At 72.8% G+C, this 18,051-nt stretch overlaps 1 protein-coding gene across 17 annotated transcripts in view; it reads right to left on the bottom strand.

Moving 5' to 3' along the window:
- MYO18A (myosin XVIIIA) overlaps positions 1 to 18,051 on the bottom strand; it is a 34,047-nt gene extending 15,996 nt beyond the window's left edge. The window contains exons 1-25 of one of the 17 annotated variants that reach the window (XM_068909528.1): positions 14,454 to 14,730; positions 13,840 to 13,917; positions 12,813 to 12,868; positions 11,666 to 12,292; positions 11,376 to 11,444; positions 11,177 to 11,254; positions 10,663 to 10,692; positions 9,883 to 9,939; positions 9,364 to 9,451; positions 9,136 to 9,245; positions 8,890 to 9,066; positions 8,429 to 8,639; positions 7,930 to 8,072; positions 7,141 to 7,241; positions 6,925 to 6,988; positions 6,449 to 6,593; positions 4,931 to 4,942; positions 4,149 to 4,322; positions 3,860 to 3,950; positions 3,572 to 3,764; positions 2,917 to 3,003; positions 1,811 to 1,952; positions 1,539 to 1,698; positions 1,268 to 1,454; positions 805 to 1,042 (exon numbers count right to left, since the gene is read on the bottom strand). In XM_068909528.1, coding sequence (XP_068765629.1) covers positions 805 to 1,042; positions 1,268 to 1,454; positions 1,539 to 1,698; positions 1,811 to 1,952; positions 2,917 to 3,003; positions 3,572 to 3,764; positions 3,860 to 3,950; positions 4,149 to 4,322; positions 4,931 to 4,942; positions 6,449 to 6,593; positions 6,925 to 6,988; positions 7,141 to 7,241; positions 7,930 to 8,072; positions 8,429 to 8,639; positions 8,890 to 9,066; positions 9,136 to 9,245; positions 9,364 to 9,451; positions 9,883 to 9,939; positions 10,663 to 10,692; positions 11,177 to 11,254; positions 11,376 to 11,444; positions 11,666 to 12,292; positions 12,813 to 12,868; positions 13,840 to 13,879 — 3,280 coding nt within the window. In that variant the 5' untranslated portion in view covers positions 13,880 to 13,917; positions 14,454 to 14,730. Of the gene's footprint in view, positions 1 to 804; positions 1,043 to 1,267; positions 1,455 to 1,538; positions 1,699 to 1,810; positions 1,953 to 2,916; positions 3,004 to 3,571; positions 3,765 to 3,859; positions 3,951 to 4,148; positions 4,323 to 4,930; positions 4,943 to 6,448; positions 6,594 to 6,924; positions 6,989 to 7,140; positions 7,242 to 7,929; positions 8,073 to 8,428; positions 8,640 to 8,889; positions 9,067 to 9,135; positions 9,246 to 9,363; positions 9,452 to 9,882; positions 9,940 to 10,560; positions 10,693 to 11,176; positions 11,255 to 11,375; positions 11,445 to 11,665; positions 12,293 to 12,812; positions 12,869 to 13,839; positions 13,918 to 14,453; positions 14,731 to 16,868 lie in introns of those variants that run through there. The other 16 variants (XM_068909529.1, XM_068909531.1, XM_068909530.1 and 13 more) reach the window with 16 other exon arrangements.

Here is an 18,051-nt window from a genome sequence, read left to right on the forward strand (position 1 = left end):
GGGCAAGGGACAGGCGGGGTGCGGGGGCCGCCGGGAGGTTTCCCTGGGCCTCGATGCTCAGCAGCCTTGGCTGGACCTGGGGACCCAGGAACCAGCCAGGTTCCTGCCTCGGGGGAGCGCGGAGCCACCCGCGTCTCCGACAGATCCCGATCTGAACCGCAATTAAGTTTGGCGTTAGAGCAGTGGTGTCACTCCTCCGCATCTTAATTAACCATGGGGTATTGACGGGGATGCTGACCCCGCTGCAGCCGGGTGGCAGCGGTGATCGATCCGGGAGGTGCGCGCGCGGCATCGATTTCCGTTCGGAGCAGCATCGGCCCGGTTTCGAGGTGACAAACCTCGGCTCGGTGGCGAAACGCTCGTATCAATAACAATAAACGCTTTATTCGGCGCGACCCGGAGTCCCTCTGTCCCGCTGCGGGACAGGGGCCGGCTGCCAGCGGGGAGAGCTGCCAGGCGCAGGGTGGCACCAAGGCAGACACACAATTAAGGCCATGTCTGGCCCCCGCACGGAGGCCAGATAACAGCCCCGCGGCCGGCACGGGAAAGCAGGGGCAGCCCAGGCCGGCCGGCACAAACCCGGCCGGGTCAGTGCAGCAACGGGCTCCGAAGCGCTCCGGTTTTGGAGCAACGGGGCTCGCCGCAGCGGGACCCGCCTCCGCCATGCTGAAGGGGCTCCCTGCGGGCGCCGCCGTGCACCGCGCCGCTGCCAGGGCGCTCGCTCTCCCCCTTGGCACCCACGTCCTGGGGGATGAGGACAGGGGGAGAAACGCCGGGCGGCAAGGGCGCTCGGCCGGGGCTCACCTTGGCGGTACATGCGCAGGGCGTCGAGCAGGCGGGAGCCCCGGAGCTGGGCGCGCAGCAGCGGGACGTCGAGCTGCATGAGGCCGGCCTCGCAGTGCTCCGCCGGCAGGTCCAGCTCGCTGCCGCTGACCCGCCGCGACGGCAGGCCCCGGGGGTCCCCGCCGGCCCCCTCCGCCTTGGGCAGGAAGCAGTGCACGAAGTGCATCTTGGACTTCTTGATGCTGTCGATGAGGGCGTCCTACGGGGCCGGGAGAGAGGGTGCGGGGGGGCAGTGGTGACGCCGGCGCCGGGGCAGGACGCCCGCCGCACGCGCCGCTGTCCCCGCCAGACCCCTGGCCGCGTCCCCGCTCCCTTTTCAGAGCTCACGGAGTGACTGCGGCCTCAAAGCGAGCTGTGAAAGCCCCCGGGCCAGCGTCCAGCCGGCGGCCAAAGCGAGGGACCAGGGCACGGCGGCCCCACTCACCACTTGCAGCTTGACCTGGATGCACAGCGACTTCTTCTTCACGGCGGCCACGCCGGTGGTGAAGGTCTTGCGCATGCTGGTGGCCCTGCGCAGGGCCAGCTGGGAGCCCCCCTCCAGCCCCGCCACGGAGCCCGACAGCACCAGGGCCGAGCCGGCGCGGCCCGCAAACAAGTTGCTGATGATCTTCCTGCGGGAAACGGAGGGGACGTCACCCCCCAGCGCCCCGAAAAAGTCACACGGCCACCCTGCTCACCCCCGCCGCCCCGCTCACTTCTGCGACTCCTGCAGCAGGACGGAGGCGTTTTGGGAGGCCGGGTTGTGCTTGACGTGGTTGAGCCAGCCCGTGGCGTCGTACTCCACCCAGTTGGTCCCCGAGCTGTGGCCCAGGAAGAAGTGACGGGGCTTGTCGCTGGGGAGCAGCGGGTCGTGTCCTGCGGAGACACACGGCACCGCTGGGCACGGCCGTGCGGCCCCCGCCGGCCGGCGCTCCGCACGCGCCCGGGGGGGAAGCGGGCCGTCCCGCAGCGCCGGGACCCCCCTGACCTTTGTTGCTGCCCTCCTGGGGGCCGTAGTAGGAGAAGAGCCGCTCCAGCAAGGTGTCCTCGGTGCCGCCGGGCTGCAGCGCCTCCTCCTCCAGCAGCCACAGCAGCCCACGGGCCTCGTCCGTGCGGGCCAGCGACCGGACCTGCGGACGGACGACACCTCGCTCGCACCGGGCTGCCCCCGCCGGGTCCCCAGAGGTGGGGACGGGGGACCTGGGCCGCCCAGGGCACCCGCGCAGCATGCAAACCCGGCCGCCGGGAGCAGTGAGGCGAAGCGGCATCGTGCGAGCTGGTCCCTGCTTAATAGATACCTGGCAGGGAAAGAATCAAGACTCGAGGCAGCGAGACGCTTGCCGGCACGCCAAACGCTGCCTTCGGGCACTGACGGGCCGAAACCCACGGGGACGGTGTGCCCCGGGGATCGGGAGAGCCCGCGGGCGCCGTGCCGCGCCGCCCTGCCCGAGCGCGGCAGCTCCCGGGAGCCCCGGGGACACCCTGCACCCCGAGCCGGGGACGCGCCAGGGATGCCGCTGCACACGTGCTCGCCGCAGCGCTCCCCGCGCTTTGCCAGGCCTTTAGGAAAGCACCTTTCCTTCCCATAATTACTGCTAAAAGGACAGAAAAGAGGCCCAGACGATGCTACTGCGATGCCTAACGTTCAATAAACTGCTGTAATGGATCGCGGCGAGAGCCAAGCTCGGCAACAGGCTGCTCCATTACAATGATAAGTGGCAACAGCCACTTCCAGCCCTGCCGTTCCCTGTCCTTTATCACCTGGGAGCTAATGGGGGAGGTAATTACTGCTCCAGGAGCAGGTTTCAGCCCACGGGGATGCTGCCAGGAGGCTCTGGAGAGGTGGGTCGGGACGAAACCCCTTGTCAGGGCCTGGCCGCATCCTCCCCGGCGCAGAGCCGGAGGTCTCTCCTCGTTAGCACCAGCTAACGAGACAGAGCAACGTCGTGCAAGCATGCAAAGTGATGCAAAGCGGGGGCCTGCGTGCGTCGCCCGCTGTCGCCGAGGCCGGAGCGGCCACGCGGGGCCCGGCGCGCCGGGGCCGGCCGGCACCGGGGCCGCGGAGAAGGGCCGTTCGGACGGCCGTGTGCTTACCAGTGCCTGGTGTGAGGGCTGGTCTACAGTGGCTACAGAGCCCGGTGTACTGGGCTCTGTGTCAGCCAGTGCAAGCTCTATGTTTTCCTAGAGAGGACGGACAGAGGAGCGATTAGTGCCTGTGTGACTAGAGATTATCGTTAGGGACCCGAGCGGGCCGGTCAGTACATTAGTCTCAATTGGATCTAGGCAGTGCGGCGGCAGGGGTTTCCCAGCCAGGGCACGGGGCGTCCCGCCGCCCCGCCGTGCCCTGCTGCTCCGTGCCGCGTCCCGGGACCTGCGCAGGGCCGGCCCGCGGGAACACCGGTCCCTGAGCGCGGCGCTGGGAGCGGCGAGCGCCGGCGCAGCAGCAGCGCCCTCCCCGCCACCCGCCCCGCTCCCGCCGTCGGCGGCTCTCGCCCCGGCGCGTTTGCCGTCAGAGCCACCCCCAGGGCCGGCGCTGCGGGCAAAGGCATCGCCGGTGGTGGGAAACCCCGTGGAAACCCTGCTGCAAAGAGCTGATTAGGTTGGACCCGGTCCAGATGCGACCGCCGGTTTAGAAATCAGCGGGGTCTAGGGGAGGGGTGGTAGCGGAGAGGAAGGAAGGAAGGAGAGAAGGCAGGTCCCCGCCACGCCGCAGCCGCGCGGCCGGCCTCGCCGGGCCCCCCCCCGCTACCTCCTTGTAGCGCTCGAGCTCCTGGGCGAAGGTGCGCTGGTGGAAGAGCAGCTGCAGGCGCTCCTGGGCGTAGTTGTGGCACAGCTCCTCGAAGGTGGCCCCGCGGCTCTGCCCCGCCAGCGCCGGGTTCTGGGCGCCGGGGGTGTCCACCACCGTCACCGAGCACAGCGAGTGCTGGCTCGACTTGAGGGCCCTGCGCGGCACGAGGACGGAGCGGGGCTGGGCGGGCGCCGCGGGACCCCCGCCGGCCCCCCTCTCCCGGCCCCGCCGCCGCCCGCCGCGTCCTACCTGTTGAGCAGCGAGATGAGCAGGGTGAAGAGCTCCGAGTACAAGCCGGCGGCCATGCCCTCCAAGCACTCCAGCGCCGAAAGCTTGGGACCTGGGCGAGGGGACCTGGGTGAGCCCCCGCCCAGGAACGGGTCCCCCCTCGCCCCAAGCGCAGCGTTTCCCCCGGGGTAACGCGTCCCCCCGAGCGGCACGGGGGCCAGCGGTTGCCCACCGACCCCTCCGGCCGCCCGCTCCCAGCCCGGCGGCCCGTCTCCAGCGCCGGGCACTTGGCCACCCCGCCGTGCCGTACCCGTGCCGTCGCCCAGGCCCGTGTCCTCGGGGCCCTGGCGGAAGGAGGTGGATCTCTGCAGGCTTCCCTTGGGCTGGTGCTTGAAGATGGAGGAGGAGAGCTCCTCCAGGCTGCAGCCCAGCAGGTAGGCGGCTTTCTGAGCCCACTCGTGCCGCGCAAACTGCTTCCTCCCTGCTAAAGGGTGGAGAGAGAGAGAGAGAGACTCAGTGCTGGCCAGGGCGGCTTCTCCCATGGAGGGGACGGGGTCTCGCCTACCAGACCTGGGATGGTCCCAGGCCCCCCAGAGAAGGTTGGGGACGGGGGTGGCACGTTGAAGCCACCCCCGCGGCAGGGAGGCCGGGCACAGCTGGGGCAGCAGGAGCCCGGGGCTATGCACATGGCCAGCGCCGGAGAGCCAAGCGCTGGGGTGCAAGGAAGCATATTTCGGCGTTCGGGAGGCAGATGGCTTTGCGCTTCCGCAAGGCTAACAACAGACGTGCTGCGGGCGGGGGATAAGGGGTCACCTCTCCCCCGTCGCCCGCGGCCGGAGGGTACGAAAAGGGCCCAGATCGGGGCCAGGGAACATCCCTGTGCGACAGTGCCAGGCACAGAGACGCCCCGGCGCGGGGACCCCGAGCAGTGCTGCCCGCAGGACGGAGCACGGCGGCCAGGCACGGGCACCCGGGTGCTGGGGAGAGGGCAGGGGAGCCGGGAGCTGGTTAACGGGGACGCTCAGGGACACGGCAGCGGGGAGGCAGGCAGGAGGGGGAAGCCAGACACGCGCACGGAGAACGAGACTTTACCTTCGTCGGCGTCTGCATTGCAAAGGGGCAGCATGCACCATGCAAACAGAGACACGGGTTAGAAACAACGGCACATGACAGCGCAACACGCGGCACGGGGACGCCCTCCTGCCAGGACACGCGGCGCCCGGCCTCCTTTCCCCGGCACAGCCCGGAGCTGGGGGCATCGCCGCACCGAGACGCTGGTACCCAGCCCAGAGCCGGCGTGGGGTGCCAGCCCGGGATGCTTCCACCTACACACCCAGCCAGCACCCAGCTGCACCGTGGGTGCTGGCACGCCGGCGGGAGCCCTAGGGAGCCTGGCACAGGCAGCAAGCACCCAAGGAAAGAGCCTGGATGGCGGGGCTGACCCTGGGCATCCCCAGCTCCCACGGGAAGGCAGCAGGCACGAGGCAGAGCTGGGCCTGGGATGCTCCCCCCGGAGCAGGAGCCGGGATGCGTCGCGGCCGGCGCGTCCCCGCAGCGCTCGCTGCGGCAGGGCCCTGCTGCCCTCTAGCGCCGCGAAGCGCCCCGCGGGAGAGCGCTGCGCCCCCCAGCACGGCCGCCCCCTCCGAAACGCAGCACCACGAGGGTCTCCCCCCGCCCTGCCGCATCTCGCCCGCCAGGGCTGCAAAATCACAGGCCGCTCGGCGCAGCCAGGATGGCGAGGTGCCCGTTTCGGGCGCGCCATCTCCAGGCCCTCCCGCGCGCCCGGGCCGTGCAGCAAGCCAGGCTGCCCGCAACTCGGAGGAAGCACGAAATCCCCACGGGGAGAAGAGCGGTTGCAAAGGCCCCCTGAGCCCTGCAAAGCCGAGTCCGCCACCCCTTGCACTGCAGAGACGAGCCGGTGCCCGTGGGGGCAGGATGCAGCCCGCCTGGGGCTCCTTGGCTCCCCGTGCCCCCGGGGAGCCCCCGTCCCAGCCCTGCCCCACGCAGCTCGAGGGGCCGGCAGGACAGACGGCCCCGACAGACAGCAGGCAGCTCTGGGGCAGCCCCATGCGGGGGTTGGTCCCCGTGCACCGGGAGCAGCGTCCCGAGCCCCCGTGTCGGCCCCACCACCAGCAGCACCGAGCCCGGACCGGAGCCACGTGCACCCCGATTACCGGCTCCGACGGCCAGCGGCTCTGCACGGACACAACGGGAGGGGAGAGCTGTTACACCCCGAGACGAGGCCGCTTCACACACACACACACACCCGCCACGCTCCCACGGCCCCGGCAGGGCCCAGCGTCCCCCCGGGGTGGCCGGGGCTGGCCCGGGGTCCGGCCCCGGCGATGCACGGGGTCAAGGTGCTCTTTGATTCCTGCCGGCCGCCTGGGCCACCCCAACGGAGGGGGCAAAGCCAGGAGGCACAGAGCACGCAGAGGGCTGCTCCTCGGGTTAACGCCACCCCGCTACCCGCCGACGGGGTTGGGCCATCCCTGGGTGATGTCCACAGGGAAAGCGTCCCTGCAGGGTGCAGCGGTGTCGTCGGTCTCTCTGGGACCCTGACCCGAGCTTTGGCTTACTAACGCATCCCAGCTCTGAACGAGTCATTACCTTTGGTGGCTCCGGCAGCCCCGAGATGGTAAATAGCGCCCAGGACGAGCCAGAAGGCCTTCTGCTCGTCGCCGGAGATGCCCATCACCTTCATGGCGGCCTGGAGCTTGTTGAATTGCTGCGTCGCCTTCTGCTTTTCCTCCGGCTGCAGAGAGTGACAGGGCGCGATCGGCACGGAGGCCACGGCTCCCGGCGCCGCTCCGTCCTGAGCCTCCGCGCACCGCAGGGAAAGCACAGCCGAACGGGCTGGGGACAAGCCAGCGCCTCCGCAGAGGTCCCCTTGCCCGGGAGGACGGGGTGACCCCACTGCAAAGGGCCTTCCCAGCTCCCTTTCCCAGCCCGGCAGCAGCAGCCAGACCCAGGGCACGTCCCAAAGCCCCAGCCCCCCCACCACCACGATGCTCCCGCCACCCAGCCGGGGCGGCAGGACCCTCCGCTCGGCTCCCCAGCGGTCCCACAGGGCAGGACCAAGTGACCTTGGAAAGCGGCACGATGCCAAAGACATTGTTCTCGGCCAGGTGGTTGAAGTGAAGCTCAGTCCTGTAGGGAGAAAGGCCGAGATTTGCCCCCGCGGCATTAGCAGCCCCGCACGGCAGAGCTGCCCGCTGCCCGAGCGAGCCTTGCGGGGCGTTTGCAGACAGGAAACCCCAAAGACCCCCGGCCGGGGCTGCCCGAGCCATCGCCGCGCTCACCGCAGGGCGTTATCGGAGCAGGCCAGCAGGTAGTAGAAGACGTTGAAGGTGGCTTCATTGGCCGGGCGCCGGGCGACGCGGAGTTTCTCGAGCAGCAGCGTCTGGGAGAAGAAGGGGACGTTTGGGAGCCAGCCCCGGGCACCGGGCTCCCAGTGGGACCCCCCCCAGGACAGCCAGCGCTCGGCACCAGCGCCGGCCTCGTCTGTGCCGCCCGCCGCGAGCGACCGTGTCCCCGCAGCACCCACCCCGGTGCCACCCCAGCCTGCCGCCGGGAGCGGTGTTGATCCCAACGGCGCTCGCGCGAGCTGTGCGCACCCGAGCTCCCCGTGGCTGTTGGCACCGATTAGCAGGTGCCCGTTATCAGGGCAGCACAAAGCGGCTCTATTGAATTTTAAGGGCTCTATCGTTATCAGGCCGGGGTGGCGTTTGGGAGAAAACCACCTTGTTATCGGGGCTAATTCAGCAAGGGAAGGGAGCCGATCTAATCTGCGGCTCCGCTCTCCAACCGGCTGCGTGCTTGAAGATGCAAACAGAGGAGAGAGCAACAGCGTGTCTGCTGAGCGCCACAGACGCGGCCAGGCAGCCGGGGGGGATTTGCAGCCGAGCCCCTGCGAGCTCGTGGGTTAGCGCGCTGCCAGGCTGCCAGGAGGAAAAACCAGGGAGGGCAGCCCGGCTCCCGCGGCGTGCAGAGCCCTCTGCTCCTGCAGAGCCCTCCCGAGCGGTGCCCGGCGGGGCTGCGTCCCGCGCAGAGCCGGCCGGGAGCCTCCTGCCTGCCGCCCGGGCTCTCACCTGCACCGAGGCGGATGCCACCTGCCCAGCCTGGTCGAAGTCCAGGGAGATGATCTGGGAGAAGCGCGTGGCGTTGCCGTTCATGCTGGTGCTGCTATTGCCAAAAGCCTCCAGGATGGTGTAGAGAGCCTGCCACTTCTCCGCTGCGGGAAGACAAGCGGGGCGGTGGGGTGTGCGTGGCTGGCGGGGTGCAGGCGCTGTGCAAAGGGTGGCCGGGGCCGAGCAGGGGTAAACCCTGCCGCTGCGAGGCCTCAGCCTTCGCCGCCGCCCCGGGCAAGCTGTGTCTGAGCTGTGCTCTGCAGCTGGGGAGCAGCCGACGGTGCTGCAAAGAGGCCAGCAGCCAAGGAGGGGAGCAAGTGAAAAAGCATCTTGTGCCATGTGCATCCAGCTGGGAGGCGGCGGAGAGGCGCGACTGCAGAGCAAGGGGCGTGCAAGGGCGGCAGGGGACCCACCGGCAGCATCGGTGCTTCCTGCGCGGCCGGTGCCGCTGCAGACTCACCTGAGAAGACCTTGCCCGTGCTGCCGGCGATGGTGGCCAGGTACTGCACGAGGTGCTGGCAGTTGGTGGTCTTGCCGCTGCCGCTGCTCCCCAGCAGGACCACGGCTTGGTCCTGGCGGCTCATCAGCATGCTGCGGTAGGCAGCCTGCGCCACGGCGTAGATGTGCGGCGACATGTCCTCCCGGCGGCACCCTTTGAACATGTGCATGACCTGGAGGGAGCAACGGGCTGGGCCGTGAGCCGGCGCGGCTCCGGGCACGCTCGCCCGCTCCCCGTCCCCACCGCGGAGCCTGCTGCGGGCGCTGCAGCCGGACGCCTCCGGGCGGGAATCCCGCCGCGGCTGGGGCTCTCCGGCAGCCGGAGCAACGCGGCAGGCTCGCGACACCCCTCCGAGCGCTGCACCGCTCCGCGGGGCACCCTGCACCCCAGCAGCCCCGCTCAGCCCCCAGCGGCGGCATCACCTTCTCGGAGTACATGGACGGGGAGCTCAGCGGGTTGACGATGACCATGGTGGCCCCCGCGTAGGTGTGCACGAGGTTGCCGCCGTAGCGCTGCCGCAGCGTGTGCAGCACGCTGGACTCGTTGAGGTAGACGAGGCTGGCGAGGTCCTCGGCGCGGTCGCAGGACGGCGGGTTGGCCTGGCGGCGAGGCGCGGGGCGTCAGCCGGGGGACGCCGGCCCCGCGCCTCCCCCAGACCGCTGCCCTACCTTCTCCACGTCGTCCTCGTCCACCTCCAGGACGGCCCCGTCGTGGTCCAGCTTCACCTTCACCTTGCCCTCGGGCAGGAGGTTGGCCTCGTCCGTCCGGAGCTGGCTCGCTGCCGGGGCGGCACGGTGCTCGCCGGGGCCGTGCCGACAGCGCCGGCACAGCCCCAGCCCGGCGCTCGCGGCCTCCCCGTCGCTCCGGGGCCCCCACGGCCGCCCCCCGCAACTCACCCAAGGAGAAGCCATCCTTGTGCACCAGCCACACCTTGTCGGTCTCATACCAGGCCTCCTCGGCCGCGATCTGCTCCTCCGTCTTGGCCTGCGGGGAGAGGGGGACGCGGGCTGTTTGTGCGGCAGGTCCCGGTGAGCCCAGCCACCCCTGTCCCGTCCCGTCCCGCCGCAGCCCTGGGGCTGGAGGGAGGGCGCCCGGCCGGCCCCGCTGGGCAGAGCCTCCCCGCGTCCTGCGGCCACGGGCCGCCCTGTCTGCAAGCCCCGAGCCCTCCCGGCGCTGGAGCCACGGCTCGGTCCCTGCCGCGGCTCCGGGGAGCCACCAGGCCACGGCGATGCGGGAGCGCGTTCACCGCGGACACCGGCATCGGCGCCTCGGCCAAGCCAGCGAGCCCGCAAAGCGCGGCGCGGAGAGCAGGCGCCGGCCCCGCGCCAGCCAGCAGCGCGCGGGGACGCGGCACAGAGGAGGACGACGGCCGGGGGGACGGGCAGGGCTGGGGCGAGCCAGCGCCGAAGCCAAACCTGAGCTGCAGCAGGGATCGGGCCGAACGGGGCTGCCGGGGCATCGTCCGCCTGACCCTAGCGAGGCCGAGAGCGGGGAGGGAAGGCGACAAGCGTTATCTCCCCCCTGCGGAGAGCAAGCAAAGCGGCAGCGAGAAGCAGATGGAAGCCGGGGGCAAAAAGCAGCTGAGCGGGAACCTCCCAGCCCGCGTGGGCACGCTGCCGGCACGCAGCCGCGGCGAGCGGCCGCGTCCCCGGCACCCCCAGCCACCGCGGCTGCAGAGCTGCGCGGACCAACCCGCCCCGGGCCGGGGACCGGCCCTGCGGCAACGGAGCAGCGATGTCCGGCCCGGAGCTGGCGCCGGGGAGGCGCGGAGCAGGCAGGGACTCGCAGCCGGAGCACCCGCACGCGTCCTACGCCAGGACGCGCCAGGCACCGGAGCTTCCCCCGGGGCTGGGGTGAGACCCGGCGGCGCGGCCCCGACGCCGAGACCTGGGCTGCCGCGCAGCCCGAGCCGCTGAGCTCCCCCAACGGCTCGCTCCCCTGCCGTCCCCAGCGGCAGGCAGCCCAGCGCCCTCCTCCTGCCTCCGCGTGCCGCCCCGGGGCGCCCAGCTCCGCCGCTCCCCCCGCCTGGCTCCGGGGCGGCCAAGGAGCGCGGCGGCCACCCCCGCGGCAGCGGGGCGCCGGGAAAGCCTTACGCTCCAGCACGAGGCGCGGGCGCAGAGGCCGGCCCAGCGGCAGACAGCGGGCGGCGCGAGGTCGCCGGCGGCGGGGGGCTCCGGCCCGCGGGGGTACGGTACCTGGCCGGGAGCCGACGCCGCAGGGTCCAGCTGAGGGCGGCGAGGAGGAGAGAAAGGAGAAGAGAGGGGTGAGAGGCAGAGAGCAGCACCGCGGCCCAAACCCCCGCCGCACCCCACCGCGCGCCGCTCCGCCGACGGCCCGGCCGGCCGCGGCGGGGATGTGGCCGGGGGGAAGCCCCCTGCGCGGAGGGCGCGGGGCGAAGACCCTCGCCTGCCCCTCAAACCCTGGGCAGAGGCGGCCGGAGGGCGGCTCCGAGCCCCGTCTCTGGCCCGGCCGCCCGGAGCGCGCCGGGGACGTGCCCGTCCCCTCCGGCAGCGGGCCAGGCCGGTGCACCCCGGAGAGGGGGAGCAGGACCCCCCCACCCCCCCCACCCCGGGACCGCAGCGCCGTGGGCAGCCGAGGGGAGAGCGAGCGGCCCCCGCGGCAGCGCCGGCACGCCAGCGGTCCGGGGAAGGGCGCGCGGCGCCCGCCGGACGCCGAGCTGCACGCCAGCGCCAACGCCCCGGCATTTACGGAAGCCGCGAAGATCCTCTCCAGCCTGCGCTGCGCCTCCTCCGACGGGCTCAGCGGGCAGCCGGGGCCGGCTGCAGCCTGCGGGCAAAGCAGCGTCAGCGGCGGGCCGCGCCGGCTCCGGCGGCTCCGCAGCCCGCTCGGGCGCCGGCGCCAAGGGCTCGCGCGGACCGCGGCCCGGGGAGCTCCCTCTGCCACGCACCTGCTGGGGGGCTCCCGGCGCCGTTTTCGCGGCGGTCGGTCGCTTCTCGGCGGGCTGCTGCTGCTGCTTCTTCTCCGCGCGGGGTGGGGAGACAAGGGGCAGCGTGACGCGGCGGCCGCGGACCCTACCCACCGCCCGGGAGGAGGGACGTGCGTCCCCCCTCCCCGCCGCCGCCCCGCTCCGCCGGCACCGACACGCCGCACGTCCCCCCAAAACACTGCAAACCACGCCAGGCTGGGGACGTGCTCATGCCGCGCGCCGACCGGCGGGACGTGCACGCTCCGCGGTACCTTGTGCCGCTCCAGGGCGGTGGGTTTCGGAGCGGCCGGCTTTGCCGGCTCCGCTTTGCCGGCGGCAGGCTGCGCCGGGGGCTCCGGGGCCGCGGCCGGCGGCGAACCCGGCTTCTCGGCCCCCTTGCCCCCGGCCGGCTCGGGCGACTTCTCCTGCCTCCTGTCGCCCGGCCGGAGCCGCGGCCGGTGCTCTTTGGTTTTGCCCTTCGCCATGAGGGTTTTGAGCCCGGCCGAGATCTCGTCCTTGGGCTCCGGCTTGCCGGGGGCCGCGCCGCCGGCCGGGACCTTCTCCTCCTTTCTGGGGGGCGCCGCCGGCTCGGGAGACTTGGCGTCTCTCGCCGGCTCCTTGGCGCCGCCGGCGTCCTCCCCCGGCAGGACTTTGCGGACCACCCGGCGGACCACCCGGACCACCCGGCGGCGGGACAGGCCCTGGCCGTCGTCCGGCAGCGCCTCGGCGCCCGCCGCGGGGCTCTCCGGGCCGTTCGGGGCCCGGGCGCCCGCCGGGCTCTCCCCGTTCAGCACCGGCTCCGGGCTCTTCCCGCTGCCCGGGGGCGGCTCCGGGCTCTTCGGCGGCTCCGGATTTGGGGACGCTCGCGCCGCATCTTTCGCCGCGGTCGGACTCTCTAACTACAGCCACAAAGACAGCGGCGCGGTCAGGGGAGGGCGCGACGGCCCGGGGCAGCCCCGTCCCCCGCCGGCGCGCTCGCCCGCGGCACGACCAGACCCCGGATAACCTTTCGCCCGGCGGCGACACGGAGAGAGACCCCGGCGCCGCTTCGCCCCCGTCCCCGGGCCGGCCGCCGGGCCGCGAGGACGTTCCCGGAGGCGAGCGAAGGCGGCTGCCTGCCCTGCGAGGGGAGCGCGGCCCCGGGCCCCGACGGAGGCCGGGGGGCCCTGCCCGGGGCAGAGAGCGACGCCGATCTCTACCAAGAAGCCCGGCGAGCGCCGGGGAAGCGCGGCGCGGGGTGCTGGCAGCTTTTCTGCAAACCGCGCGGCGTTTCTGCACAACCCACGGCCCTCGGCAGAGCATCCGGCGCCGGGCACGCGCTGGCGCTAACCGCCGGCCCGTCTCCGCGGTCCGCAGCCCGGCTCCGGGGCTCAGCGCCGTGCCCGTCCCCGGCGCCCTCCCCGGCACAGCGACACTTACAGCCCCGTCCTCCTTCCCGGGTCTTTTCACGGCTAAGGATTTGTCCTCGTCCTTAACCTGAGGGGTCAGACAAGCGAGAGGGGCGTGTTTCAGCCTGCGCCGGGGGTCCCGGGCGAGCGCGCCGCAGCCCCGGGCGCTTCCAGGGCCGCGGCCGAGCCCGACGAGCAGCCGCTGCAGAATCGCCCCGGCCGGCGGCTCGCCCGACCCGCCGCTCCGGTAGGTTTCGCAGCCCACGAGCAGCCTTAGCGGGCAAAGCACCGCGGAAAAAGTCGCCGAGACCGCGGGTCTCCGCGTTTCGGGGGGCTCCCGGAGGGAAACCCGCCGCACGAAGCTTTTGCATGATGTTCGCAGCCCCAATTCGCAGCCCGATGCTGAGCGCCAGATCTCGGTCCGGCCCCGGGACGGGAACGCAGAGGTGCGCCCGGCGCGCAGCTACGTCCCCGCGACTCGCAGCCCGCGGAGCCGGCGCGGGAGCAGAGGGCTCGCGCCGCGCGCCCCGGCCGGCAGCGCGGCAGCGGGGGCTGCGGTGGCAGCTGCTGACGGAGCTGGTAAATAAAGCCTCTCCGCTCCTCCCCGGGAGCGTTTCTGGCTTCTCGCACGTTGCTCAAGTTAGCTCTGACAGCTGAGCTAAACCCAGCTAGGAGCAAAAGGCAAGGTGGGCAGATAGGGAAAGTGAGCTGGCCCGCAGCAAGCTGGCCCCGTCCCTCCCCCGGGGGCCCCCCGCTCGCGCTGGAAGCGTCACCGGCTAATCTCTGCAGCAGCCGGTCCCCTGCCAAGCCGGGGGACGGCGTCGAGCCACCCCGGGTCCCCGGGGCTCCCGGCCGAGCGCCTCCCGCTCGGGGGGCTCAGCCGCGCAAAAGCCACGGCGCCGGGGAGCCGTCGGTGCTGTGCCTCGCGCCCCCCGCTCGCGGCCGCGCCGGGGGCGGCTCCGGGACCCCCCGGCTCTGGCTGCAGCGCGTTTTGAGCGCCGCTGCGAGCTGCGGCCCGGGGCGGACGGGGGGCCGGGGGCGCGCGCGGCAGACACTTCCCTTCTGCTCCCAGAACGCGAAGCGCGACGAGAACGCCATGGCGCTGTCTCACGGAGCTGGAGCCGGGGCGGCCCTGGCTGGGGAGAAAGGCAGAGGTGAGCGGGGCGGCGCGGGGCCGGGGCCCGGCCGGAGCCGCAGCCCCCCCCCCCCCCCAGCTGCCCCCGTTCTGCGGCACCGCGGACCAGACGTGCCGGATACGCAGGACAGGAAAGGACAGACCCTTAGCCCAAACGCTAGGCTGAGACCGGACAAAACTCATTCCGCAAAGAGCCGCGAACGGCACAGAGCAGCGCCACGACCCCCCTTTCCCGGGCCAGCCCGCTGCCTGAAGGCCGTGCCGGGCTGAGGGCAGGGATATGATCCCCGCTGGGCCGTGCACCCGTCGCCCTCGGGGTTTATTCTGAGCGACTGACCGCGCCGGCGAGCCGCTGGGCTCCCGCCAACCCCGCGCCTACCTCCAGCGCCGCTCCGTCCTCGCGGCCGGGGCGCGCGGGCAGCGCCGAGCGCTTCCTTCCCGGCGCGCCGCTTCCTCCAAACGCCTTTGTTACCCGGGGCCTGAACCGCTATCCCGCTCGCCCGGCCTGCGTTTCGTTCGCCGCCGGTTATTACTCACCCGGTCCGAGCGGCCGCGCCGGTTGGGGGGGGAACCGCGCTCCCGCCGCTCTCGAGCCCCCCCGGCCCACCGCCCCTCTCCGAAACCGGGCCGGGCTCGTCGCCCCGCGGCGCCGACGCGCCCCGGGGAGCCGGTCCCGGGGCGATTCCCACCTTACGGCCGGCTCGGGGAGCGGGGGCCGCGCGCGCACCGAGCGCCGGAGCGTAATGCGATAGGCAAAGCCGGCGGCAGCTGGGCCGATAGGGCCACCCTAAAAATAGCGGAGGAATGCGAGCGCCCGGCCCCCCTCTCCCCCCGGCCCGGCTGGCCCGCGGCGGCCGGCGGAGGAAGTGATGTGGGGCCGCGGCGGAGGAAGAGCCCGGCCGCCCCCCCGGAGCGGCTCGGGCCGCGGGCGGGAGGAAGAGGAGCGGGGCCGCGGGGGATGCCGCCAGCCGGGGATGCACGGGGGGGGGGACGGCTCGGCACCTCCTTTCGGGGCTTGTTTTTTCCTCCTGGCGACGGCGCCCGAGACAAAAAGGTCGACGGTGGCGTCCGCTTGGGACGGTGGCGGGGTCCGTCCCCCCCCCGCCGTCCCAGAGGCGCCCGCCACCAGGCGCCACGTGCCCTGCGCACGGCCAAAACCCGCAAAGACCAACCGAAGCAGCTTTGCGCCCTCGCGCCGCGCAGCCCCGGGCTCGGCTGTCCCCTCGGGGACGGGGACACGGGCCGCCGAGCGGGAGCGGCACGGCCGCGCCGCGGGCACCGGGGAGCCGCAGCAGGTCCGGCCGGCACCCGCTTCCCGCGGCGCTTCTGCCCTGCCCGCCGATTCCTCTCGGAAGAGGCGCGGGGGGGCCCCGCTTGCCGGGGGTCCCGCGGCCCCCGGATGTCACCTCGCCCGGCCGGCAGCAGGGGTGCCCCGAGCCCCGGGCCCGACCGCAGGAACGGCGACGGCAAATAAATAAATACAAGGCTGGAGCGGGGCCGGGCGCGCGGCTCGGCCGCCCGGGGCGGGGGGCACCCCTTCCCGCCTGCCCTCGCCGCCTCCAGCGTCCCCGGAAAGCCCGGGGAAAGCCGCGGCGGCCCCGGCCCGTCGGCGCGTTGGGGGGGGGGGCTCGCGCCTCGCCGGCCTGCGCGCCCCGGCCCCGACCTACAGAGCTACAGCCCCAAAATATGTCTATAATTTCCTGTTTCAAAAAGGATCATTTTTATTTAAATTAGGACCAGAAACATTCCAGGGAGCTGAGCCGGGCCGGGGGGGGGGGGAGCGCTGCCTCCCTGCCCGCGCCGGCGCCTCGCCTCCAAAAAGCTGCCGGGATTGGAGCGGACGGACGGACGGACGGCGCCCCGCTCCGGGCAATGCCCCCGCGGCCAAGGCCTGGGAAAGCAGCCCGCTCCCAAGCGAGGAGGCCGGAGGCGGCGGGAACGGACGGCGCTCCCCCGGGCCGCAGATAACCCGGCGCGTCCCCTCCCGCGCGCTCCGCGGCGCCGGGCCCCACCGCCAGCGCTCACCCACCGCCTGCTTCCTCTAACGGCCCCAAACGGCCCTTTTGCCACCAAAAAAAAAAAAAAAAAAAAAGGAAAGGCGGCGGAGGGCCGGGCCGGGCTGCAAGACGGGCGGGCAGGCGGGGGGACGAGCCCGGCGCGGCCGGGAAGGGCTCCTGCAGCCCAGGGATCCCACGGGAAGGCCCAGGAGCCGCCTGGAAGCTTCTCCCCAGCTTCCTTCGGGTCCGGGGCAGGCAGAGGCGGGGGGACGCTGCCGGCAGAGCCGAAGCGGTCGGCGGTCGATCCCGCGGGAGCGGCTGCCGGAAAGCAAGCGCCGGACGGCTCCGGCACGCGCTCCGCCGCGGAGCCCCCCCACCGCCGCCTCGCTCCAGCCCCCCGGCCCGGGGCGCCTTACACCCCGCACGGGGATCTCTCCCAGCTCTTTGCGGTCCGGGCGCCTTCCGCAGGGAAACGGCGCTGCCGGAGGCAGGGAGCCGGGCGGCGGACGCGGGCCACCTCGCCCTCCCCTTCCTATTTACGCTCGACCAAGGGGGAGCGCAAACGCGGCGGCGCGCCGAGCGCTTGGCGGGGCCGGCGGCGGATCGCCCGCGCGCCCGGCGGGAGAGGCGGCGAGGACGGCAGGGCGGGCCGCGCGGCGGCGGCCGGCACCGACGCGCCCCGAGCCCGGCGCGGACGGGCATCCCGGTGCGGGCAGACCCAGGGCGCCCCGGCTCCCCGGGATGCTCTTTGCCGGGACAGGGCTCGGGAGCCGCTTGAAGGCGATCAGGAGAGGCGACGCGGGGCCCGGCCGCTGCCTGCGGCTCTTCCCCGGGCGTCGCTCCCAGCCGGGAGCGGCTGCAGCCAGCGCCGCTTGCCACGGACGGTGCCAACCCACACACCCGCCGCCGGGACGCTCGCAGCCGGCAGGAACCGCGCCGCGACGCCGTTACTCACATCCCAGGCGGCGCGGCGCGCGCCCTCGCCGCCCCGCAGCCAGCAGCGGCTCAGCTCGCTCAGCTCCAGGATGGGCTGCACCTTCAGCTGCACCGTCTCCCCCGACTGCCGGATCATCTCCACGATCTCGTCCCGCGACTTGCTCTCCACGTTACGCCCGTTGATCTCCACCAGCCGGTCGCCCGGCACCAGTCCCAGCGCCAGGTCTTTGGTGCCGGCGCCGGGCTCGGCGAAGTGCACCACGCGCCGGTACACCTGCCCGTCGGCGCCCCGGTCCAGCATGGTGGTGCGGCGCAGGGAGAAGCCGAAATCGCCGGTGTTGCGCCGCTGCAGCTCCAGCTGCCGGGGAACGGGGGGCTGCGGAGGCACCACGGCCGGCAGCCGCAGGTCCGCGGGGAACCGCTTGCCGACGAGCTCCGGCACCCGGGCTCGCAGCGAGGCCGCGGACGGGGTCCGGGGGGGGCCCAGGGAGGCCCCGTGCTTGGCGAGCTGCGTCTCCAGCGCGCGCGCCTCCACCTGCGGAGAGGGGGCTGCCGAGTGCTCGGAGGGCGTAGACGTCTCCGAGGCGCTCTCGTCCCGGCTCCTCTGCGAGAAGGAGAAGCGCTTGACGATCATCTGCGAGTTCTGCTTGGCCAGCGAGCCGAACTTGGCCGCCCGCTGCAGCACCGAGCCCTTGAAGTTGCCGTCGTCCGCCTTGAGGTCGTCGCTGGAGCTGGCCGTGCTCAGGTGCCCCGAGTCCAGGATGACGCTGCCCCGGTTGCTGTCGGAGTCGATGTCCGTGAGGTGCAGGTCGGAGCCGCTGGCCACCTTGATGGGGATGGGGTTGGAGATCTCCAGGCGGGTCTTGGACTCCCGCTTGGAGGCGCGGTTGAGGTTGAAGAAGCCCCGGCGCATGCTCATCTCCTCCAGGCTCTTGAGCTCAGCCGCCGACATCCGCTCCTTCTTCTCCTTCTTTTCCTTCTTCTCCTTCCTGGCCCCATCCTTCTCTTTGTCCTTCTTCATCAGGTTGAACATGGTGGAAGGGGGCTGGGAGAGCGCGGGCTCCCGCGGGCAGGGCGCTGGCTCGGGCGGCTCACGGCGCGGCCGCCTGCCTGCAGAAGGACACACGGGGAAGGGCGCGATCAGAGAGCGGGACGGGACGGCCAAACCCACCCCGCGGCCCCTCGCTCCACCCCACGGCCGC

This window comes from Struthio camelus, chromosome 16, assembly GCF_040807025.1.
Source record: "Struthio camelus isolate bStrCam1 chromosome 16, bStrCam1.hap1, whole genome shotgun sequence".
Lineage (NCBI taxonomy): Eukaryota > Metazoa > Chordata > Aves > Struthioniformes > Struthionidae > Struthio > Struthio camelus.